The 26,851-nt window shown below is 36.3% G+C and overlaps 1 protein-coding gene across 1 annotated transcript in view; it reads left to right on the forward strand.

The window, feature by feature from the left end:
* The window catches only part of BLK (BLK proto-oncogene, Src family tyrosine kinase), a 111,855-nt gene that overhangs the window by 32,488 nt on the left and 52,516 nt on the right, over window positions 1-26,851 (forward strand). The window contains exon 5 of the mRNA XM_053709547.1: window positions 8,530-8,606. Within this exon, the coding sequence (XP_053565522.1) occupies window positions 8,530-8,606 (77 nt within the window). The remainder of the gene's footprint in view (window positions 1-8,529; window positions 8,607-26,851) is intronic.

Below are 26,851 nucleotides of genomic sequence, written 5' to 3' on the forward strand. Positions count from 1 at the left end.
AGATGGGGATTGGGGAATAGAAAGAATGAGCAAACCCAGAAAAGGCATCAGTAGAGGAAATTGCTCTGCTAATAAGTTTTAGCTTTTGTTTTCCATGTAACCTGAGGAGCACATGAAATAAGGATTTTTTTATATCAAATAATATATTAATAAAATATTAAAAAAAACATATATTATGAATGTGGATGAAATTAAATTATGTTACTACTTTTATTAATGTTTTAGCAATCAATCTTCTAAATTCAAAGTGCTGCTGCAATTCAGGCAATTCTGCTTTGTCCTGTTGCCCAAAAGTTTACAGTCAAAATCTATAAAGATACAAAGAGACAGTGCCCCTTTTCTCTTGATAAAGTCTACCCAATGGTAGTTGAGGTTTTTAGTTACTGAAGGGCCACTGCACTTAGGAAGTTGCTGGAGAGATGCACGAGGGACCTGTGTGGTTTTGGAACTCTGAGAGGAGGACCACATAGCTGAGCCTACCATCCTGGTAATAATAAGTGAATGTGTCCGCCTTTGATCACTAGTAATATGCCCCACAGATCAAAGACACAGCAAAGTCAGTCTCTAAAACAATGAGAGCTTGTACAAGAAGCATTTTTCCTGGACTGTTTCAGTGCTGAGCCATTCCAGTGATTTCACTCTGTGCTAGACCTGTTTTTAGTTGTTTGGCATGCTTTGCACTTACATATATTTTAAATGTGATTATAACCATGCAAATTCTACCATTTTTGTTGTCAAATAACTTTTAGCTTTTAGTTTGCAGGAAACAGCAACGTAAAAAATAGATTTAAAAAAAATAATTTTCAGGGTATCCACCCAGCTGGTGTTTTACAGATTTGGGGCCAGATTGCAAGTGGTGCACTAATTTATTTAACTGCGCTCAAATTAAAAAATGATCGCAACAATATTAGCACACATATTACAAGTTGAAGTACATAGTGGGGCGCCTGTCTCAGCCTATTAGAAATACTGGTCAGCTGACAACCTTAACAAAGATGGCCACTGCAAATGCACTGTGCTGTTATTTCACTGCCGAGGACCATCTTAGTTAAGATCGCCGGCACAGCAACCAAGCTAACCTGCTTTCTCAATAGACTTCTATGGGGCGTGTCGAAGAAAAAAACTATTAGTTATCACTAGCATGCTAATCCAAAACTGCTCTAAACCAACTGCGCTAAAACCCAAAGCTGCTTTAGGAATACTTCAAATTCCTATGTTTTTCACATAGACGAAAATGTTGTTTTTATTTTTAAATATCTAACTATATACGTATATATATATATATATATATATATATATATATATATATATATATATATATATAAAATATCTATACTATAATCGTGGATTCTTTCACTACCCTACCATTTTCGGAATCCACCTGGATGCAGACGAAGCCTTAACAAAAACACATGCAACCGCCTGCACGAAATAACAAAAAAACACGTTACCGCCCACAAGAAATAAAAAAACACGTAACTGCCCGCACAAAATAATAAAAAAAACCTAACCACCCACACGAAGTATAACAAAAAAACTAACCTCCTGCACGAAGTATTAACAAACACCTAAACCGCCAACCCTGACACTGCAAAATAATAAAGTTATTAACCCCTAATCCGCAAATTAAACAACAACAAATAACATAATTAAAAATGTAACCCCTAAACCGCCAACCCCCAAATGGCAATAAACCTAATTAACCTATTAACCCCTAAACCGCCAACCCCCCATCGCAATAAACCTAATTAACCTATTAACTCCTAAACCGCCAAACCCCAACGCAAATAACCAATTTAATTACTAAACCCCCTAACCTAACACCCCTAAATTAAACCCAATACTAAGTTACAATTAAAATAAAAAAATAACATTATTTTAAAAATAAAACCTAAACCACCCGCACAAAGTATAACAAAAAAAACCTGACCTCCTGCACCAAGTATTAACAAACACCTAAACCGCCAACCCCACATTGAAAAATAATAAAGTAATTAACCCCTAATCCACAAATTAAATAACAACAAATAACATAATTAAAATATTAATCCCTAAACCACCAAACCCCCACATCGCAGCCCCTTAACCTAACACCCCCTAAATTAAACTCAATACTAAATTACAAATAAAATTAAAAAAAACTAACATTAATTTAAAAATAAAACCTAACATTAAATTACTAAAAAAATTAATCAAAATTACAAAAAATAAAAAAAATTAAACCAAATCCCTATAAAAATAAAAAAGCCCCCAAAATAAAAACACCACATAATCTAAACTAAACTACCAATAGCCCTTAAAAGGGCATTTGTAGGACATTGCCCTAAATTAAACAGCTCTTTTACATTTAAAAAATACTAATTCCCCCACCCACCAAACCCCCAAAATAAAAAAACTAACATTAAAAAAACCTAAACTACCCATTGCCACTAAAGGGGCATTTGTATGGCATTGCCCTTAAAAGGGCATTCCACTCTTTTACAAGCCCATTAAATCCCTAATCTTAACAATAATTTTATTTATTTTTTTAAAAAAAGACTAAATCTAACCCCTAAAAAGGTACTCACCATTTCTGAAGTCTGGCAGAGAAGGTCTTCTTCCAGGTAGCTCCATCATCTTCTATTTTCATCCAGAGCAAAGGCGGCATGGAGCAGAGGTGCGGAGCTGGCTTCCCCAATGCACGGATCCTCAGCGGCGGTCTTCAGTGGCGGTGGTCCAAAGCGGTGTGGAGGCTCCTCTTCATGCGATCATTTGTCGCACACTGAAGATTAAATGCAAGGTGCTGCATCTAATTTGGGGTACCTTGCTTTCCTATTGGCTGACATTTTTGAATCAGCCAATAGGATTTCAGTAGCTCTAATCCTATTGGATTATTTCAAAATTTCAGCCAATAGGAATGCAAGGTACCCCAAATTGAATGCGGTACCTTGCATTCAATTTTCAGTGTACGACGGAGATCGGATGAAGAGGAGCCTCCAAACTGCTGAGGATCACCGCCGCTGAAGACCGCCTCTCCGGATCAGCGCATCGGGGAAGACCGCTCCGCACCGCCTTCGCTCCGGATGAAGATAGAAGATGATGAAGCTGCCTGGAAGAAGAACTTCACCGCCGGACATCAGGAACGGTGAGTGCCTATTTGGGGCTTAGGCTTAGGCTTTTTTTAAAAATGTTTGGGGTGGCTTTTTTTTTAAGATCAGGGTTTTTTGGGCTGTAAAAGAGCTGATTGCCCTTTTAAGGGCAGTAAAAGAGCTGAATGCCCTTTTAAGGGCAATGCCCATACACATGCCCCTTTAGGGACAATGGGTAGCTTAGGTTTTTTAGACTTAGTTTTGTATTTTGAGAGGGTTGGTTGGGTGGGGGTTTTACTGTTAGAGGGTACTTTGTAATTTTTACATGTAAAAGAGCTGATATCTTTAGGGCAATGCCCTACAAAAGGCCCTTTAAGGGCTATTGGGAGTTAATTGATAGATTATGGGGTGTTTTTATTTTGGGGGGGTTTATTTTATAGGGGTATTAGTTTAGGTTTAAATGTTTTATTTTGGATAGCTTTGTTTATTTTTTTCTTTAATTTTAAATTTTTTATTTTTTGTAATATTAGCTTTGGAGTTTGTAGTTTTTTAAACATAGACTGCCCTATCGTATGGCCTAATATATATATATATACAGTATATATATATATATATATATATATATATATATATATATATATATATATATACATTTTTTGTTAAATATATATCTATACCTATATATCTATATAAATACATACAGCTATAGATATAGACATATATTGTAAATACAGATATATGTAGAATTATTTATTAAAACATAAAAAGAAAAAAAAATTCTAACTGAAGAACATAGGAATACAAAGTATTTATATTAAAAACACATTAAAACATATTAAAATATATTCCATGTTTCAAGGTATTTGACTGGAAAGGGCTAAAAAGTGTGTGTGTGTGTGTATATATATATATATATATATATATATATTGATGATAGATAGATAGATAGATAGATAGATAGATAGATAGATAGATAGATAGATAGATAGATATAGATAGATAATGCACTTATATGTGTATACATGTATGTATGTGTGCAAATACATTTTTAAACCTACAAACACATGTATAAACATGTATACACATATATAGACATATCTAGACACATATATATATATATATATATATATATATATATATATATATATATATATATATATATATATATATATACACAGGGAGTGCAGAATTATTAGGCAAATGAGTATTTTGACCACATCATCCTCTTTATAAATGTTGTCTTACTCCAAGCTGTATAGGCTCAAAAGCCTACTACCAATTAAGCATATTAGGTGATGTGCATCTCTGTAATGAGAAGGGGTGTGGTCTAATGACATCAACACCCTATATCAGGTGTGCATAATTATTAGGCAACTTCCTTTCCTTTGGCAAAATGGGTCAAAAGAAGGACTTGACAGGCTCAGAAAAGTAAAAAATAGTGAGATATCTTGCAGAGGGATGCAGCACTCTTAAAATTGCAAAGCTTCTGAAGCGTGATCATCGAACAATCAAGCGTTTCATTCAAAATAGGCAACAGGGTCGCAAGAAGCGTGTGGAAAAACCAAGGCGCAAAATAACTGCCCATGAACTGAGAAAAGTCAAGCGTGCAGCTGCCAAGATGCCACTTGCCACCAGTTTGGCCATATTTCAGAGCTGCAACATCACTGGAGTGCCCAAAAGCACAAGGTGGGCAATACTCAGAGACATGGCCAAGGTAAGAAAGGCTGAAAGACGACCACTACTGAACAAGACACACAAGCTGAAACGTCAAGACTGGGCCAAGAAATATCTCAAGACTGATTTTTCTAAGGTTTTATGGACTGATGAAATGAGAGTGAGTCTTGATGGGCCAGATGGATGGGCCCGTGGCTGGATTGGTAAAGGGCAGAGAGCTCCAGTCCTACTCAGATGCCAGCAAGGTGGAGGTGGAGTACTGGTTTGGGCTGGTATCATCAAAGATGAGCTTGTGGGGCCTTTTCGGGTTGAGGATGGAGTCAAGCTCAACTCCCAGTCCTACTGCCAGTTTCTGGAAGACACCTTCTTCAAGCAGTGGTACAGGAAGAAGTCTGCATCCTTCAAGAAAAACATGATTTTCATGCAGGACAATGCTCCATCACACGCGTCCAAGTACTCCACAGCGTGGCTGGCAAGAAAGGGTATAAAAGAAGAAAATCTAATGACATGGCCTCCTTGTTCACCTGATCTGAACCCCATTGAGAACCTGTGGTCCATCATCAAATGTGAGATTTACAAGGAGGGAAAACAGTACACCTCTCTGAACAGTGTCTGGGAGGCTGTGGTTGCTGCTGCACGCAATGTTGATGGTGAACAGATCAAAACACTGACAGAATCAATGGATGGCAGGCTTTTGAGTGTCCTTGCAAAGAAAGGTGTCTATATTGGTCACTGATTTGTTTTTGCTTTGTTTTTGAATGTCAGAAATGTATATTTGTGAATGTTGAGATGTTATATTGGTTTCACTGGTAAAAATAAATAATTGAAATGGGTATATATTTGTTTTTGTTAAGTTGCCTAATAATTATGCACAGTAATAGTCACCTGCACACACAGATACCCCCCTAAAATAGCTATAACTAAAAACAAACTAAAAACTACTTCCAAAACTATTCAGCTTTGATATTAATGAGTTTTTTGGGTTCATTGAGAACATGGTTGTTGTTCAATAATAAAATGAATCCTCAAAAATACAACTTGCCTAATAATTCTGCACTCCCTGTATATATATATATATATATATATATATATATATATATATATATATATATATATATATATATATATATATATATATATATATATATATATATATATATATATATATATATCATCCAAAAGAGACATGCACTAACTCCCCTTTCATCAATGAATTGCCCAGGTGTACACACACTTGTATCCTGATTCATGGCATTTTCAGCCATTATGTTCTAAACAGTAAGGTAAATATCTGGTCTCTTTACATCATGTTGTTATGCAGAGTATAATGTGTGGTCTCTTTGTATTGAGTTATGATGCAGATATAGATAAAACTATGTTTGAATGCATAGTTACAACTGTGTAATGATTGATATGCTTTGATACTATATGTATGCCGGTTTAATTGGTATACAGGGGTAACAATGCTAAACTGATCGGGAATAATATGTAATTTAAAGTTGCAACAGTGTTGTATTTTGAGTGCTTCACTTACATTGACAATTAAAATATAAACATTGGTCTGTAACAGTGTATATACTTTTTGTATATACACTGTCAGTGTATATACTTTTTGTCTCATATAATATAAACAGCTTTTTTGCTAGTTTTTAGATTGATGCATGCACATTTTGTAGCTGCATTTATTCATGATGTTTTTATTATTAGCATAATATTAACACACTAATAGGGGTGGTTACTTATAAGGGGAGATAACAGAGGTGTTTTCTTATGTATTTATTAGATGCATGTTTTGCACACTGTGAAATGTATATGGTAGTATGTATATTGACTGTATGCATATTCTTTTACCTATATTATATGTTTGATTATAGATTGTCTTGAAAAAGGCTGTCTAGAACAGCTGAAATGTCGACTTTGCTATGTTGGGATATATATATATGTATATATATATATACATATATATATATATATATATATATATATATATATATATATATATATATATATATACACACACACACTCACACACAAACTGTATTTAAATACCTTACTATATACTATATCCACTTTAACCCTTGTTTTAACCCTTACAGTTTACTTCAGGTCTGAAGTTGCATAACTTTCAACTTGTAAAATTAGCGTGTTCGTGAAATCCATTGAAAGTGTAGGTTGCGCTTAAGCAAAGTCGGCTGCTCTCTGGTCAATGCAGTTTACCATCGATTTATAATATCAAGTTGCATGCTAATGTTAGCACAGTCCAGCGAAATATTGCATCCTGCACTATTATTAGTGCGTCCAGTATTTTTAGGGTTCAGGTCAAAGTTGAAAATATAGAAATAAAGATGATATCATGATGAAACTTATTCTTAGTGTGTTAGAATCTAATTATAAAACTATGATTATTAAAATTTGCTCCTAGCAGTTTTAGAACCTAATTTATGCTTCCTGGTTATTTATGAAAATTTATACCAATGATCATAGCCGATATTTTTTTCAGAAAAGTTGGTGACCCTAGTCATTTTTCTATGGCATATATTGTAAATAGCAGGAAAGTAAGTCATTATTTCATAAATATTTCAAACAAACTTTTTATGGTCTCTCATTTAACATTCATATTCCAAACATCAAACTGTAGAATGATATATGAATACATGACTTGAGTATAACAATAAAGCCAGATTACAAGTGGAGTGCTAACTCCGCTAAAAGTAAGCTTTTTGGGCACATCGAGTAGCCCTCATATTACAAGTTGAAAGTAAATGTTTTCAGCCACGCACTATAATCCGACGTGTGTAAAAAGTCGAACATAGAATATCGCACAGTCGATAACGTATTCACCCATAGGAGTCAATTGAGCTAAAAAAGTGGAACAAACCTAACACCCTACTCGCATGCAAACCCAATTGCATATTCTCAAGGGCGCTAACCGGACATGTTCTTCTATATATATTAGATGGTATTTAGCACAAATATATATTTATACCTACATACATCTATACCTATACATAATTACATATAGATATAGATGTATACAGATATATATAGCAATAATTATTTCAAAATACATAGAACATATTCTGTTATGTGCAGAACATTAGAATGTGAAATATTTACAGTAAATACACAGTATAACACTTTATTAAATATGAATATTGCAGAAATATGCTTTTACATGTTTACATCTACTTAACTGCAAAGGGCTCCAAGGAATTATATATGTATCTATATGTGTGTACATTTGTATTTATGGGTTTATATGTGTATATATGTCTGTACAAACATATATACACATATAAATAAATATGTATACACACACACACATATATAATTATATATATATATATACACACACACATATATATATATATATATACATCTTTAGACATGTATATGTATGTATATTAATGTTAAAGTCCTTTGTCTGCCTTTTTTTTCTAACACCTGAGCCCTTATAAGTTTTTTGTGCAATATTTTTGTTAATAATGTTTACTAGATGGTTTTATTATGAGTGTAAGTGTACTTCGTAATGTATTTTTGAAGTATTTTGTGACACTTTTTTGTTTCGCAAAACAGTTAACCAGAGTTCTTAGGACGTGCTATTCCGATGAGCGTTAACTTAAATTGCGCTCAAGCAATCACGTTAAAAAACAGAAAACCGGATGTGGCAAACTGCAATAAACCCCTTTTCGCACGTAACTGTTAGCGCTTCACTCGTAATCTGGCTCTAAATAAGAGGTGTGTTAATATTCTATTTGATCTTTTTTTTTGTGTGTTTGTTTTCCAGGAAGTTTATTAGACTTTCTAAAGTCAGAAGAAGGTGCAAGGCTACGGTTCCCAAAGCTGGTTGACATGGCAGCACAGGTTTGTGAAATTGTATATTTTCTAATGTTTGAAATGTTTAAATTAATATTTCTAGAAAGAAAATCATCACTCATTACTTTTGAGATAAAATTACAGCTGACAGCAAAGTAGTGTTAAAAAATAGCTAATCCTAACCAGCCCCAGGCTTTCAAGAACAGGAAGAGCACAACTATGCAGTGGGCAGGCCATATAAATAGTGGGTGGGTCATATGAATAGTGGGCTGGCCATATGAATAGTGGGCGGGTCATATGAATAGTGGGTGGTCATATTAATAGTGGGCGGGTCGTATCAATAGTGGGCGGGCCTTATGAATAGTGGACAGCGTATTTGTGTGTTATGAGCGGAACCAGGGCAGTCCTGGAATCTAACATTTGCCATGGAAGCTGTGGGAGGGGCAGTGGGAAACCAATGATAATCCTGCAATATTTACGATAGTTGAGAGCTTTATCCCTCTTTTTATTTATATTTGATAATTATTTAAAGATTGTTTTTATTTAACATATCCGTTTCAACCTATTGGTCAATATTTTTGAGAATGGCATGGATAATTTAAAATCTAAATTTATTTTTGTATCATTTAATAATCCTTAGAAATAAAAATATTTTGTTTTGTTTAAAACTATATTAAAGGGACAGTCAAGTCCAAAATAAACTTTCATGATTCAAATAGGGCATATAAATTTCGCTTTGTTCTCTTGGTATTCTTAGTTGAAAGCTAAACCTAGGAGGCTCATATGCTAATTTCTTAGACCTTGAAGGCTGCCTCTTATGTGAATGCATTTTGACAGTTTTTCACCACTAGAGGGTGTTAGTTCATGTGTGTCATATAGATAACATTGAGCTCATGCACGTGAAGTTACCTAGGAATGAGCACTGATTGGCTAAAATGCAAGTCTGTCAAAAGAACTGAAATAAGGGGGAATTCTGAAGAGGCATATATACAAGGTAATCACAGAGGTAAAATTATATTATTATAACAGTGTTTGCTATGCAAAACTGGGGAATAGGTAATAAAGGGATTATCTATCTTTTTAAACAACAAAAATGCTGGTGTTGTTGACTATCACTTTAATTATTTCTATTAATGCCTTAAAAAATAATAGGAATGGTAAAAGTCTCATTGTCATTTAGGTATAATTAAATATTTGATAAGTTAATATTAACTTATTGTACTTTTAACAACTATACTTTAAGGTTTTCAAGTTATCTGATATAGTAATTTTTTATATGGGGTCCAATTCTATAAATCTCTTTGGGCTTATGCGATTTTATTAGAATTCTCGCCAGTTCTACAAAGCCCTTATCCGAATTCTCTAAATGCCGTTTTTACCTTGAGATCAGTGTGTTATGTAAAGGGACGTTTCCTGCTTTCAACTATGTGAAGGTGAAACATACATTGCAATAGGACTCACAAAAAAATAATAATTTAAAAATCATATAAAAAAACCCAATAAATTAAATATTCAAAAATGCAGTAAATGTATTATTTCTTTTGTGATGAAATTGTTCTTGAAAAATCTTTTTTTTTTTATTTTTTTTAAAAAAAATGTAAATTTGTATTGAAATTGTGCTGGAAAGAAATTATTTAAAGTGTACAATGGCAAATTGTAATAAAAGTACACTTCAGATGCAAAATGCTGTGAAATATGTATTTATAATACAAAGTTTAAAGCGTATTATTTACCTTATTGTAAAATTAGTTTTGCCCACCTCTGCTAGGCTGAAGAGGGGCTTCATGGATGCAGCTGAAATTTCTCAGCCAGGTCTGCCGTATTCTTTAATAATTTTCCCCTTGCTGATTTCACAGTTTTTCCACCACAAACTTAAAGGTGTCAAAATGCACAAAACACCTATCATTACTCTAACAGTAAAGCAGATGTATATGAACAATATAGGCCTGAGAATAATTTGTACACGTATTCTTAAAAATGATATTACTTGTTTAAATATTAAAAAATAAGGGTAAATTGAATGTCCTTAGGTTACTTTTTCTGCTGGGGCCAATTAGGAATGATAATAAATGGCTTACTAGAGTGTGCAACCAATGATTGTGTGGAATATAGCTGTGTCTGCACTTCCATGTTTAACATGCACTGGAAAGCCACAATATTCAAATTCAAATTACAGGAAAGGAGAACAACATAAATAATGAAAGTATATTGCAAAGTAATTTTACTACATGCAATTTAACCATTTACATTAATATCTTGAGGTGTTTAACGTTCCTTTAATGTGCGCTTCCTGCTAACTTTCCCAGTGAGCTATATTACTTTCTGCTAGAGTGTCTATATGTGAATCCTTATGTGTAAGTGTGTGTGTTTCAGTGTATGAGTGTGTCTGTGTGTTTCAGACATCCCAACCTGCAAAAACTAATTTCAGGGAGGGGGCTTCACCCGCTACTGCCCCCCCCCCCAATTATATTTTGGACACCTTGAAACCCTAAATAAGATAGAGACTTATCACTAAAGTAGCTTCAAACTAAAGTCACATAAAAAGTAGCTTTATTGCACAACCACATACAACAAACCTATTTTCCAGTGATTGTACGCTTGTTGTTGAATCCTTAAATATTTTAGAATACAAAGTTTAATTACGTGCAGTAAATAAGGTAGTATTTGTGTTTTTGTTTATTAAAATCAGTGGGGGGCTTTTTGGTTACTGATGCATACAAAAAAACACAAGACGGGTTCAAACTTCTTTACACCAATATTATACCTGCATACATCAAAAGAAAGCAATTCTAACACAAGAAATACAAAGAAAGATGGATGTGGCGCTAGTGGATAAGGAATGGTATCTAGATGAATAAAGGAAATTAAACTAAATAAAAATGCTAGTTTCAATACACATACTTAATGAGATTTAATACACATAAATACTAAGATTAAATACACCAAAACAATTCACATATAAAATAATAAACACAATATATATAAATCCTATACCACCGGTGGTTAATAATAATAAAAATGGGGTTGTTTAAAATCCGCTAAATTGCAAGAGTAGTCCAATCAATTTAAAAACTGTGCAAAATCTTATCAGGCATCCATATTTTGAGGCAATACAGGAATCAAAAAGCAGTTTGTGAAGTCTCAATCTCCAGTGGTTAATACTGTCAGTGATACAAGTGTTGTAATATAAGTTATTGTAAGGTGCTGCTGGATCTGGGATAGGGGTGTCAATTACCTTGAGAGTGCGACCACCTTCAGGACAAGGCTTCAGTGCTTGCTACAACGTTAACCAGTGTCAACTCCAAGTAGGTGTCCCGGCCGGTCTCAGGTTCCGTTACCCCTCTGTTTAAATCACGATCCGTCGGCGTGTGACGTAATCAGCTCCGTGTACTCCGGGTGATCACGTGTTCGGATATGCGCCAATCAGCTGGAGTCTCCCACGCTGTCAATCCTTTGGCGGTTGGTTTAAAAGTTTTTAGACAGTGACAGAGCGCTCTGGTGTCTTTTGGTTTAGAAGTCAAGGAACAGACATACACATCTACGCGTTTCAGCCTCAATGCGGCCTTTATCAAGATGTCTTTTCTAATTCCCATATTGTCTATTTATACCTTTATCAATTTCCTGTTTGCCACACTAATCAGTCGTTGATTGGTTAGTTAAATGTTTCCTCCATGTTTTTCTTTTATATTAGCTCTTCAATAAACGATGATTCTTTTAACGGATCTTTTATCATTGCTTCAATAAAAAGTATATGTATATACATAAACCCATAAGTTAAAGAACAATCTAATCTTGTTTAAATTATATAAGTAGAAACACACATTTAAAAGTGTATAAAAAAATGAACAACAATAAAATCATCCTAAATTATAATAAATGTATATATATAAATATAAATCTGCTCATATAAGTTCGCATGAATTATCCACTCTCATATACTGTATGATTCATTCGTTAATAGAATATGAGCTAAAGAACACCATGGGAGCAATACAATAGATCTCCAATGGTGGGGTATAAAAAGAATTAAAAAAGACCCCAGAGGAGGGGATTATGAAAAATTAATCCTTTATAATGAAGCCGAACTAATTTATAATTTTGGCTCCATTAATCCAGAAGGCTTAAATGTAGAATTAGATTTGAACCCATTTATTCATTAACTTTTTTAGATTCCATACTGATAGAGATATGGAAACCACCACTTTAAGTATTCTTAACCATGAACCCATGACCCTAAAAATCCCACCATTAATAATACCATTAAATAATATCATTAAATATCATTAAATATCATTTTTAAATATATCATTTTACATTTTTAATTCGGTTTTATTAACTTTCACTTATAAAATAAGGAATATATATAGTCTTTTAATATGGTCTTTTACATATGTTATCACATTAGTTTTAGAACCAATATTAATTAGATTTATGTATTGTTGACATCATAATAATTTTATATTTAATATTGAGTTATTATAGGGTTAGTATTGCATATAGGATATTTTTTGAAATTTTTAGTTTAAATTAATTTATTAATCTCTTTTACATTGTCTTTACATCAGTTTTAGTAACTTATTGGATTTTACATTGTGATCTATTGATTCCTCTGCAATATGAAAAAATGAAATGGAACTATATAAGTTATATGCAATGGTAAAATTAACACTATTTATAGAGAAAATAAGAACTAGCTCATATTCTATTAACGAATGAATCATACAGTATATGAGAGTGGATAATTCATGCGAACTTATATGAGCAGATTTATATTTATATATATACATTTATTATAATTTAGGATGATTTTATTGTTGTTCATTTTTTGATACACTTTTAAATGTGTGTTTCTACTTATATAATTTAAACAAGATTAGATTGTTCTTTAACTTATGAGGTTATGTATATACATATACTTTTTATTGAAGCAATGATAAAAGATCCGTTAAAAGAATCATCGTTTATTGAAGAGCTAATATAAAAGAAAAACATGGAGGAAACATTTAACTAACCAATCAACGACTGATTAGTGTGGCAAACAGGAAATTGATAAAGGTATAAATAGACAATATGGGAACTAGAAAAGACATCTTGATAAAGGCTGCATTGAGGCTGAAACGCGTAGATGTGTATGTCTGTTCCTTGACTTCTAAACCAAAAGACACCAGAGCGCTCTGTCACTGTCTAAAAACTTTTAAACCAACCGCCAAAGGATTGACAGCGTGGGAGACTCCAGCTGATTGGCGCATATCCGAACACGTGATCACCCGGAGTACACAGAGCTGATTACGTCACATGCCGACGGATCGTGATTGAAACAGAGGGGTAAGGGAACCTGAGACCGACCGGGACACCTACTTGGAGTTGACACTGGTTAACGTTGTAGCAAGGACTGAAGCCTTGTCCTGAAGGTGGTCGCGCTCTCAAGGTAATTGACACCCCTCTCCCAGATCCAGCAGCACCTTACAATAACTTATATTACAACACTTGTATCACTGACAGTATTAACCACTGGAGATTGAGACTTCACAAACTGCTTTTTGATTCCTGTATTGCCTCAAAATATGGATGTCTGATCAGATTTTGCACAGTTTTTAAATTGAATGGACTACTCTTGCAATTTAGCGGATTTTAAACAACCCCATTTTTATTATTATTAACCACCGGTGGTATAGGATTTATATATATTGTGTTTATTATTTTATATGTGAATTGTTTTGGTGTATTTAATCTTAGTATTTATGTGTATTAAATCTCATTAAGTATGTGTATTGAAACTAGCATTTTTATTTAGTTTAATTTCTTTTATTCATCTAGATACCTTTGCTTATCCACTAGCGCCACATCCATCTTTCTTTGGTTACTGATGCATGCTTTGAGGGTTCTATAACGTCCCAGCAATTAAAGGCATTCCTTTAAGAAACACTTTTCCGGATTTGGGCCACAATGGATCATGGTACTTGGAGTTTCAGGGAGATTGCATTCCATTTGCTGGCATCAGAGAGCCACTATTACAATCAGGGAGACTCCCTGAACGTCAGGGAGAGTTGGGATGACTGGTGTTTGTATGTTACTACCTTTACAACATTTGCAAGTTTAAATAGACACTTAAGAATAAAGTGCATATACGTTTTAGTCACTTGGTCAAAAATTGCACATGTCAAAGGGGGGGGCCTGATCAATGGTTTAGTCAAGGGCCCCAAAATTTCTAGTGGCGGCCCTGATGTTTACTCTTTAACAAAAGATACCAAGAGAACAAAGCAAAACTGATAATAGAAGTAAATTGAAAAGTTGTTTAAAATTGCATGTTCTATCTGAATCATGAATATTTAAAGGGACACTGAACCCAAATTTGTTTCTTGAATGATTCAGATAGAGCATGCAATTTTAAGCAACTTTCTAATTTACTCCTCTTAGAAGCCGGCCCATTTTTGGTTCAGAACCTGGGTTGCGCTGGCTGATTGGAGGCTAAATGTAGTCACTAATAAGCAAGCGCTATCTAGGGTGCTGAACCTAAAATGGGCTGACTCCTCAGCTTTACATTCCTGCTTTTTAAATAAAAATAGCAAGAGAACAAAGAAAAATTGATAATAGGAGTAAATTACTCAGTTACTTAAAATTGTATGCTCTATCTGAATCATTAAAGAAAATATATGGGTTTAGTATCCCTTTAATTTTTACTTTCCTACCCCTTTAACCCCTTGGAGACTGAGGACGTGTCAACCACGTCCTAAATTGGGTGTCAGTTAATGACCAAGGACGTGCCTGGCATGTCCTCTGGTGTTTCAAGCACTGGAAGCGATTGTGATCGATGTCAGATGCTTTCAGGGTATTACAGCGATGCCTCGAAGTTGAGGCATTGTGCAATACCTTTTTTTAGGCAATCGATGCAGAGAGGGACACTCTGTGGCCCCCTCTGCATCGGCCAGCGATGGTGCTGATCGTTGGTGGCGTGGGAGGAATTGGAGAGAGGCGAGTGGGCGGCTCATTGCTGGGGGAGGCGGGAGGGGATGTGAGGAGGCGGGAGGGGGCGGGTGAGACCGCTACACTACAGAAAGTCTGCACTTTAGTGCAACATGAAGGAGGGAGAGGGGGGTATTTTACATTTAGTTTCATGGGAAATGACCTGGGAGGGGGTAAAGAGGTAGGGAAGTAACTTGGGAGGGGGTACGGGGGTAGGGAAAGGAGGGGGCAGCTACACTACAGATATATATATATATATATATATATATATATATATATATATATATATATATATATATATATATATATATACATATATATGGCAAAATGGGTACTGGCAGACAGCTGCCAGTACCTAATGTGGCGGATAATAGGTAAAGGGGGAGGGTTAGAGAGCTGGGGGGTCAGGGAGATTGGGAGGTAAGGGGGGATAGTACCCCTCAGAAAATATATATTTAAAAAAAATATTATTTTTTTAACCCCTTTATTTTAAACTAGCAGCCTTTCTGCCAGTACTTAAGATGGGGGTGACCTTTGGGGGGTGGGGGAAGGAAGAGAGCTGTTTGAGGGGGGTCAGGAAGGGGCCAGGGGGTGGGATGTGTCAGGTGGGAGGCTGATCTCTACACTAAAGCTAAAATTAATCCTACTAGCTCCCTACAAGCTACCTAATTAACCCCTTGTCTACTAAAAAAAATATATACATGTGAAGGGTAATTCTGACAGATATCAGTGTTCCAATGTAACTATTGCTAATTTTGAAGAAAAAAAAGCTTTAGAAATAGCAAAGTGCTTCTTGTATTTATTGCCCTATAACTTGCAAAAAAGCAAAGACAAAATTTAGAAACTATTTAACATTAGTGTTTTTTGGTAGTTGTAGATGTGTAGATTTCGAGGGCAAAAGTTAGAAAAAGTGTGTTTTTTAAATGTTTCCATTGTATTTTATAATATTTTTTTCAGTTTTTTTTTTTTTTCTCACAATCTGAAAGGTGATGAGATTCTGTCAAAAAAATACTAGAAATGAGAAGCGCTAAAAAATTAGGTTCTGCTGAATCCGTGCATATTTGGGGAAATTAGTTTCCCTGACTATTCTACTGCTGTACTATTCGGTATTCGTTTTATTTAAACAAAACAATTTCCGAATATTTGCGGAACATTTGCATTCGTTTTTATTAAACAAATGTAAATGTTCCTTCTACGGGTAAAAATTTTCACCTGCAGCTTTATATACTAACATCTAGTGCGCTGAAGAGCCGTGTCAATCTCAACCCTTCTTCTTAAGGCTGTGACACACTGCAAGCGGAGCGGTGCGCAGCATGTAGATGCGGCTGTGCGCGCTCAGTGTGTCTTGCCTTTTCATCTCTGAGCACTCTGCTGCGTCAGGTTGCGTAGCTGAGCGCTCAGAGATGAAATAATTGAACTTCAGAAGCGATGCGACGCGGTGCGAAGCAGCTGCATCGCCTCGCACTGCATCGCTTGCAGTGTGTCACAGCCTTTAGAGTCCCTGGTTGTGCTAATAGGAGGCTTAGTGCAGCAGATCCCAGGGCTTGCGCTTAAATACCTTCTCCTTTAACGGAGGCTCTGTGATCCACTGCGCTTAGTCTCCTATTAGCAAAGCACCGGGCCATAAGAAAAAAAATTATGAATAAGGACGAATTTTATCAGTATCTCTTCCTTTTCTTTAATTGGTGCATTCGCTTGGATATTCGTTTTGTATCTATTTTTCATTATGAATTTGCATTTGTAATGAAACAAATACATGTCTACAAATTACACAGAACACTTATTATCCTAATGGTAAAACACATAAATATGAGAACAGAGGCAATTGTAAAATACTTTAAGCTTAAAGCAGAGCAATCTAACTTGAATTGGCTGCAGTATTTAATTTTTAAAGTGCGCCACTTGCTCCCTACTAAAGTCACTCTATTCATTGTAGTTTCCTTTTCCAATTAAGTCAATTAATTGTTATGGGGAGCTTTTCACAGCTCACAGGAACAGCCCCTTTTTGATTAAACAATTCTCTGAGGGTAGTTTGTAATGAGTGGCAAAGCTGTTCACACCTGATCCGGCAAAATTTTGATCATCAGGCTCAGCGTCTTTTGTAAATATCTGTGCCCTGCATTTAAAGTGATGGTAAATCCTAGCATTTGGGAAACGCTAGGAATTACCATTGAAACAAATAAAGGGGACTTTCATTCATGAAGTATAAAATACTTCATGATAAAAGCTCCTTTATTTCTTCCAAGCGATCGCCGTTCTGAGCTGCTAAAGCAAGTTGGATTTCCCGCACGGCTATTGACTAAGAGGTGGAAACGTCACCTCTCAGCCAAATAGGGAAAATAGCATTCTGCCAGTGGGCTGCCTTAGCTGCTCAGAATGGCGATCGTTTGGAACAAATAAAGGAGCTTTCATCATGAAGTATTTTAAACTTCATGAATGAAAGTCCCCTTTATTTGTTCCAATGGTAAATCCTAGCGTTTCACAAACTAAGTATGTGAAGGAGGTGCACACATTGCAAGAAATCATAATTTAAAAATCCTACAAAATAAATAAATGAAATAGTCTAATAAAAGCAGTAAAAATAGTATTTTTAAATGTCAGTAAAATAAGGAATTGTTCTGCAAAAATCATATTTTATTAAAAGATTGAAATTCATATTGTAATTACACAGGGAAAAAAAACAAACATTTAAAGCAAACTGCAGAACTGGTAATAAAATTATACTGCACATGCAAAAGTGCTGTGAAATTTATACCTAGAAAACAAAATTCAAAGATGATTATTTTATTTCTTGTAAATAGGGTTTCTCCATCTCTGCTAATGGGCTGAAATATTTTTGGGAGGACTGAAGTATTCTCTAAATATATTCCCAATGCAGATCTCGCTGTTTTATCTTGCAAACTGAAAAATAGTGAGATTTTGTCAAAATATGCAGAATACTAATTACCCTAATATAAGAACATGCATACGAATTTAGAAGCAAATGTAAGATACTATACACTAAAAACAGGGTAAGCTGATTTGTATTGGCTGCAGTATTTAATGATCAAAGTGTACCCCTGCTTCCTGCTAACTTCACTCTTCCTAACAAAGTTCCCCTTTCCATTCTATTATTTTTATGGGAGACATCTTGCAACTTGCAGGGACAGCCCCCTTCTTTTGAGAATTCCCTGAGGTCTGCCCATTAGAGTGTCAGGTTTAACACATCTGGTGAATGTTAGATAATCGGGCTCATAGTGAGACTAAACAGCTCTATATCTGAGGGGGCTTTGAAGTTAGCAAAATGCAGGCATCAAGACAAAAAAAATATATATGCATATTTCTTACTTTTATATTAATCTGCAAAAATTGCAACTGATTAAAATATATTAAGACAAGTCACACTTGTTTGTTCTATTACAGCTTAAAGGGACATGACATCCAAAAAAAAATATTTCACATTCAGATAGAGCTTACAATTTTAAACAACTTTCCAATTTACTTCTATTTTTAATTTTGATTCATTCTCTTGGAGCAATGCACTACAGGGAGATAGCTGAACACATTGACAAACCAATGACAAAAGGTATATGAGTGCAGCTACCAATCAGCAACTAGCTCCTGAGCCTACCTGGGTATCCTTCAACAAAAGATACCAATAGAACGAAGCAAATTAGATAAGAGAAATAAATTGGAAAGTTGATTAAAATTGTATGTTCTGTCTGAATTGTGAAATCATTTTTATGTTTCATGTTCCTTTAACCAGTAAATATAGATATTTTTCTTGCAGTAAGATGTTTGTTTCTATGTCATTTCATCTGGGGTAAAATAGGGATAAAATTAGACAAATATTGTTTGTGGTTACTTATTACTGATTTTCATCACGACAGGAAGCCATGCTCTATTTTCCACTGTAGCAAGCAAGTGTAAGACTCAACGACTATTTCATTGAGGAGCAGCTAAAAATAACTAATATTTGTTATCCTGTGCAAAAGCCACAGCTTCAGCGTGAAACTAATATGTCTGTTTCTTATCATGCTGCAAATAAGGAAGTTTTTACTCAAAGATTTATTTAAAAGCAGATAAAAAATATTACTTTCAGAATCAGCTCTAATCCCAACAGTAAAACCCACCACCCACACATCAAACCCCCCAAATAAAATACTATCTAAAAAAACCTAAGCTCCCCATTGCCCTGAAAAGGGCATTTGGATGGACATTGTCCTTAAAAGGGCAGTTAGCTCTCTTGCCGCCCAAAGTCCCTAACCTAAAAATAAAACCCACCCAATACACCCTTAAAAAAACGTACCACTAACCCCCTGAAGATTGACTTACCGGGATACGTCTTCATCCAAGTCGGGCAAAGTGGTCCTCCAGACGGGCAGAAGTCTTCATCCAAGCCGGGCAGAAGTGGTCCTCCAGATGGGCAGAAGTCTTCATCCAGATGGCATCTTCTATCTTCATCCATCCGGTGCGGAGCGGCTCCATATTCAAGACATCTGACGCGGAGCATCCTCTTCATCCGACGACTAGCACATAATGAAGGTACCTTTAAGTGACGTCATCTAAGATGGCATCCCTTAGATTCCGATTGGCTGATAGAATTCTATCAGTCATTCGGAATTAAGGTAGAAAAAATCCTATTGACTGATGCAATCAGCCAATAGGATTGAAGTTCAATCCTATTGGCTGATCCAATCAGCCAATAGAATGCGAGCTCAATCCTTTTGACCAATTGGAATTCAAGGGACGCCATCTTGGATGACATCATTTAAAGGAACCTTCATTCTTCGTTAGACGTCGGAAGAAGAGGATGCTCCGCGCCAGATGTCTTGAAGATGGACCCGCTCCTCACCGGATGGATGAAGATATAAGATGCCGTCTGGATTAAGACTTCTGCCCGTCTGGAGGATCACTTCTGCCGGCTTGGATGAAGACTTCTCCCGGCTTCGTTGAGGACTTCTTGCCACTTCGTTGAGGACTTCTCCCGGCTTCATTGAGGATGGATGTCGGCACTTCAAAACTCTAAGTGGATCTTCAGTGGTTAGTGTTAGGTTTTTTTAAGGGTTTATTGGGTGGGTTTTATTTTTAGGTTAGGGTTTGGGCAGCAATAGAGCTAAATGCCCTTTTAAGGGCAATGCCCATGCAAATGCCCTTTTCAGGGCAATGGGGAGCTCAGGTTTTTTTAGTTAGGTTTTTATTTGGGGGGTTTGGTTGTGTTGGTGGTGGGTTTTACTGTTGGGGGGGTTTTGTATTTTTTTTACATGTAAAAGAGCTGATTTCTTTGGGGTAATGCCCCGCAAAAGGCCCTTTTAAGGGCTATTGGTAGTTTAGTTTAGGCTACGTTTTTTTTTTATTTTGTGGGGGGCTTTTTTATTTTGATAGGGCTATTAGATTAGGTGTAATTAGTTTAAATAACTGATAATTTGTTTTTTATTTTGTGTAATTTAGTGTTTGTTTGTTTTTGTAATTTAGGTAATTGTATTTAATTTAGGTAATTTATTTAATTGTAGTGTAAGGTTAGGTGTTAGTGTAAGACAGGTTAGGTTTTTTTTTTACAGGTAAATTTGTATTTATTTTAGCTAGGTAGTTAGTAAATTGTTAATAACTATTTAGTAACTATTCTACCTAGTTAAAATAAATACAAACTTGCCTGTAAAATAAAAATAAACCCTAAGCTAGCTACAATGTAACTATTAGTTATATTGTAGCTATCTTAGGGTTTATTTTATAGGTAAGTATTTACAGGGAGTGCAGAATTATTAGGCAAATTAGTATTTTGACCACATCATCCTCTTTATGCATGTTGTCTTACTCCAAGCTGTATAGGCTCGAAAGCCTACTACCAATTAAGCATATTAGGTGATGTGCATCTCTGTAATGAGAAGGGGTGTGGTCTAATGACATCAACACCCTATATCAGGTGTGCAGCATTATTAGGCAACTTCCTTTCCTTTGGCAAAATGGGTCAAAAGAAGGACTTGACAGGCTCAGAAAAGGTCAAAAATAGTGAGATATCTTGCAGAGGGATGCAGCACTCTTAAAATTGCAAAGCTTCTGAAGCGTGATCATAGAATAATCAAGCGTTTCATTCAAAATAGTCAACAGGGTCGCAAGAAGCGTGTGGAAAAACCAAGGCGCAAAATAACTGCCCATGAACTGAGAAAAGTCAAGCGTGCAGCTGCCAAGATGCCACTTGCCACCAGTTTGGCCATATTTCAGAGCTGCAACATCACTGGAGTGCCCAAAAGCACAAGGTGTGCAATACTCAGAGACATGGCCAAGGTAAGAAAGACTGAAAGACGACCACCACTGAACAAGACACACAAGCTGAAACGTCAAGACTGGGCCAAGAAATATCTCAAGACTGATTTTTCTAAGGTTTTATGGACTGATGAAATGAGAGTGAGTCTTGATGGGCCAGATGGATGGGCCCGTGGCTGGATTGGTAAAGGGCAGAGAGCTCCAGTCCGACTCAGACGCCAGCAAGGTGGAGTACTGGTTTGGGCTGGTATCATCAAAGATGAGCTTGTGGGGCCTTTTCGGGTTGAGGATGGAGTCAAGCTCAACTCCCAGTCCTACTGCCAGTTTCTGGAAGACACCTTCTTCAAGCAGTGGTACAGGAAGAAGTCTGCATCCTTCAAGAAAAACATGATTTTCATGCAGGATAATGCTCCATCACACGCGTCCAAGTACTCCACAGCGTGGCTGGCAAGAAAGGGTATAAAAGAAGAAAATCTAATGACATGGCCTCCTTGTTCACCTGATCTGAACCCCATTGAGAACCTGTGGTCCATCATCAAATGTGAGATTTACAAGGAGGGAAAACAGTACACAAAAATTAAAAAAGAACTAAGTTACAAAAAATAAAAAAATAATTTACAAACATTATAAAAATATTACAACAATTTTAAGCTAATTACACCTACTCTAAGCCCCCTAATAAAATAACAAAGCCCCCCAAAATAAAAAATGCCCTACCCTATTCTAAAATAAAAATTGAAAAGCTCTTTTACTTTACCAGCCTTTAAAAGGACCTTTTGCGGGGCATGCCCCAAAGAATTCTGCTCTTTTGCCTGTAAAAAAAACATACAATACCCCCCCCGAACATTACAACCCACCACCCACATACCCCTAATCTAACCCAAACCCCCCTTAAATAAACCTAACACTAAGCCCCTGAAGATCTTCCTACCTTGTCTTCACCATGCCGGGTATCACCGATCCGTCCAGAAGAGGGTTCGAAGTCTTCCTCCTATCCGGGGCTGAAGAGGTCCATTATTCGGCTGAAGTCTTTATCCAAGCGGGGGCTGAAGAGGTCCATTATCCGGCTGAAGTCTTTATCCAAGCGGGGGCTGAAGAGGTCCATCATCCGGATGAAGTCTTCTATCAAGCGGCATCTTCAATCTTCTTTCTTCCGGATCCATCTTCATCCCGCCGACACGGAACATCCATCCTGGCCGACGACTTCCCGACAAATGACGGTTCCTTTAAGGGACGTCATCCAAGATGGCGTCAATCGAATTCCGATTGGCTGATAGGATTCTATCAGCCAATCGGAATTAAGGTAGGAAAATTCTGATTGGCTGATGGAATCAGCCAATAAGATTCAAGTTCAATCCGATTGGCTGATCCAATCAGCCAATCAGATTGAGCTCAATTTTCCTACCTTAATTCCGATTGGCCGATAGAATCCTATTAGCCAATCGGAATTCAAGGGACGCCATCTTGGATGACGTCCCTTAAAGGAACCGTCATTCGTCGGGAAGTCATCGGCCAGGATGGATGTTCCGCGTCGGCGGGATGAAGATGGATCCGGAAGAAAGAAGATTGAAGATGCCACTTGATAGAATTAATTTATTGATAGTGTAGTGTTAGGTTTAATTGTAACTTAGGTTAGGATTTATTTTACAGGTACTTTTGTCATTATTTTAACTAGGTAGCTATTAAATAGTTATTAACTATTTAATAGCTATTGTACCTGGTTAAAATAAATACAAAGTTGCCTGTAAAATAAATATTAATCCTAAAATAGCTACAATGTAATTATTCGTTATATTGTAGCTATATTAGGGTTTATTTTACAGGTAAGTATTTAGCTTTAAATAGGAATAATTTATTTAATAAGAATTATTTTATTTCGTTAGATAAAAATTATATTTAGCTTAAGGGGGTGCTAGTGTTAGGGTTAGACTTAGCTTTAGGGGTTAATACATTTATTAGAGTAGCGTCGAGGTCCGGTCGGCAGATTAGGGGTTAATACTTGAAGTTAGGTGTCGGTGATGTTAGGGAGGGCAGATTAGGGTTAGACTTAGCTTTTGGGGTTAATACTTTATTAGAGTAGCGGTGAGGTCCGGTCGGCAGATTAGGGGTTAATAAATGAAGGTAGGTAGCGGCGACGTTGGGGGGGCAGATTAGGGGGTAATAAATATAATATAGGGGTCAGCGGGGGTTAGGGGCAGCAGATTAGGGGTTCATAGGGATAACATAGGTTGCAGCGGTGTACAGAGCGGCAGATTAGGGGTTAATAGTATAATGCAGGGGTCAGCGATAGCGGGGGCGGCAGATTAGGGGTTAATAAGTGTAAGGTTAGGGGCGTTTAGACTCGGGGTACATCTTAGGGTGTTAGGTGCAGACATAGGAAACAATGGGGCTGCGTTAGGAGCTGAACGCTGCTTTTTGGCAGGTGTTAGTTTTTTTTTCAGCTCAAACGGCCCCATTGTTTCCTATGGGGATATGGTGCACGAGCACGTTTTTGAAGCTGGCCGCGTCCGTAAGCACTGCTGGTATTGGGAGTTTCAGTGGCGGTAAATATGCCTGTACGCTCCCTTTTTGGAGCCTAACGCAGCCATTCTGTGAACTCTAAATACCAGTGGTATTTAAAAGGTGCGGGGGGAAAAAGCATGCGTAGCTAACGCACCCCTTTCGCCGCAGAACTCTAAATCTAGGCGTTAAGCAGCTCAATTTTGCTCTATGCTCACTTCTTGCCTAATAACGCTGGGTTTAGGAAAACTTGTAATACCAGCGCTGTAGGTAAGTGAGCAGTGACAATAACGTTCAAGTGAGCACCTCACCCCTCTTACCTCAAAACTCGTAATCTAGCCGCATGTTTGCTAATCATCTGATTATTTTACCTGTGCTCTAGTTCAGATATCCTCAAAATCTCGCCTGTAAGGGAGGACTGAGGATACGTTTATAAACCCCTAGGCTATCACTATTAATCTGGGTAGATACATTTGCAGCATACTTAAAGGGGCTGAAAACTCTGTCAGAATGGCATCTGTACATTAAAGGGACGTGGATTATTTAATTTGCTTCCTTCTCTTGTTATCCTTTGCTGAAAGGTTTAGCTAGGTAAGCTAAGGAGCAGCAAAGAACCTAAGTTCTAGCTGCTGATTGGTGACTGCATATATATACTGATTGTCATTGGCTCACCCATGTGTTCAGTTAGAAACCAGTAGTGCATTGCTGCTCCTTCATCAAATGATACCTAGAGAATGAAGCAAATTTGATAATAGAAGTAAACTGGAAAGTTGTTTAAAACTGATGAATCAGGGTCTTAGGGTGCACAACTCGAGCTTTAATAAATGTCCTAAATGTTCTTTCCCAGCAGCTGACATAGAACATATGTTTTGGTTCTGCCCAAAAGTGAGAAACACTTGGCGCAAACTAGAATACTGGCTGAATAGGATACTTAAAACTCCATCTATAACTCTTACATTATATATACAGGTGATATTATGCATGGATGATTTAAACAAGCGTCATCCTAATGACAAAATGATATCTATCTCTATTTTAGCCACTAGATACTTAATATGTAAAAAATGGAAAATGCGCTCTGTACCAAGTGTGGCGGAAATCCAGAATTGTTTGAAAAAACAATGTCTATTAGAACAGAATGACACAGACATTAATAATGAAGAGGACATAAGGAATTTCTTTAACAAATGGTCAGTATATATTAAGTCACTTCCTGAAAGTGAGAGAGAATACATGATCTTCCCTTTTCAAAATTCAGAACTAGTCCTGCTGGGTATATGGTAGACGGACTGGTGGGGGAGATGGGAGAGTGGCGTTCCCCCCTTCCCTTTTTTTTTTTTTTTTTTTTTTTTTTCTCTTTGGTTTTGTTTTTTTTTTTTGTTTTTTTCTTCCCTTCTTTCTTTTTCTTTTTATCTCAAACAGAAAACCCCAACATAAGATGGCTTGTGGCAAGAATGTTTCTTTTTATTTGTAGACTCAAAGGAAAATATTTCTACTTTTTCATTTCTCCTTTTGAGGAAAATTGTCGGTTAGTGGATAATTAATATAACCTGCTTTTTTTTTTTCCTTTTTTTTTTTTCTTTCCTTGTTATTTGAGTTGAACTTTTAGAAGATGATAGTTGTTTTCTTTTCATAATGCTACGAATCAAGTCTGCATCATTGTATAAATTGCCCTCTATGTTGGCTAATAAAGAACAATTTAAAAAAAAAAACTAATGAATCAGCCAATAGAATGAGAGCTGCTTAAATTCTATTGGCTGATTTGAATAGCCAATGGGATTTTAGCAGCCCTAATTCCTATTGGCTGATTCAAAATTTTCAGCCAATAGGAATGCAAGGGACGCCATGTTGAGTCATGTCCCTTGCATTGTAGATTCAGTGTATGGCAGCGACCATATGAAGAGGATGCTCCGCGCCGGATGTCTTCAGGATGGACCCACTCCGCGACTCTGGGATCAAGATAGAAGATGCCACCTGGATGAAGATTGAAGAGGCCGCCTGGATGAAGACTTCTCGCCACTTGTATCAGGACTTCAACACCGGGACGAAGATTGAAGAGGCCACCTGGATGAGGACTTCAACTCCGTGATGAAGATCGTTCAAGCGAGACTTCAAAAACTGTAAGTGGATCGTCGGGGGTTAGTGATAGGTTTTTTGGGTGTTTTTTTTTTTTTAGTTTAGGGTTTGGGCAGTAAAAGCCTAAATGCCTTCTTAAGGGCAATGTTCATACAAATGCCCTTTTCAGGGCAATGGGTAGCTTAGGTTTTTTTAGAATTAGGTTTTTTATTTTGGGGGGTTTGTTGAATGGTGGGTTTTACTGTTGGGGGGGTCTTTGTGTTTTTTTTTACAGGTAAAAGAGCTCATATCTCTGGGGCAATGCCCCACAAATGGCCCTTTTAAGGGCCATTGGTAGTTTATTGTAGGCTACGTTTTTTTTTATTTTGGGTGGTCTTTTTTATTTTGATAGTGCTATTAGATTAGGTTTAATTCTTTTTTATTTTGGATAATTACGTTTGCTATTTTCCATAATTTAGTGTTTGTTATTTTTTGTAACTTAGTATTTTTTAATTTTTTGTAATTAGATACTT

Source organism: Bombina bombina, chromosome 4 (genome assembly GCF_027579735.1).
Source record: "Bombina bombina isolate aBomBom1 chromosome 4, aBomBom1.pri, whole genome shotgun sequence".
Classification (NCBI taxonomy): Eukaryota; Metazoa; Chordata; class Amphibia; order Anura; family Bombinatoridae; genus Bombina; species Bombina bombina.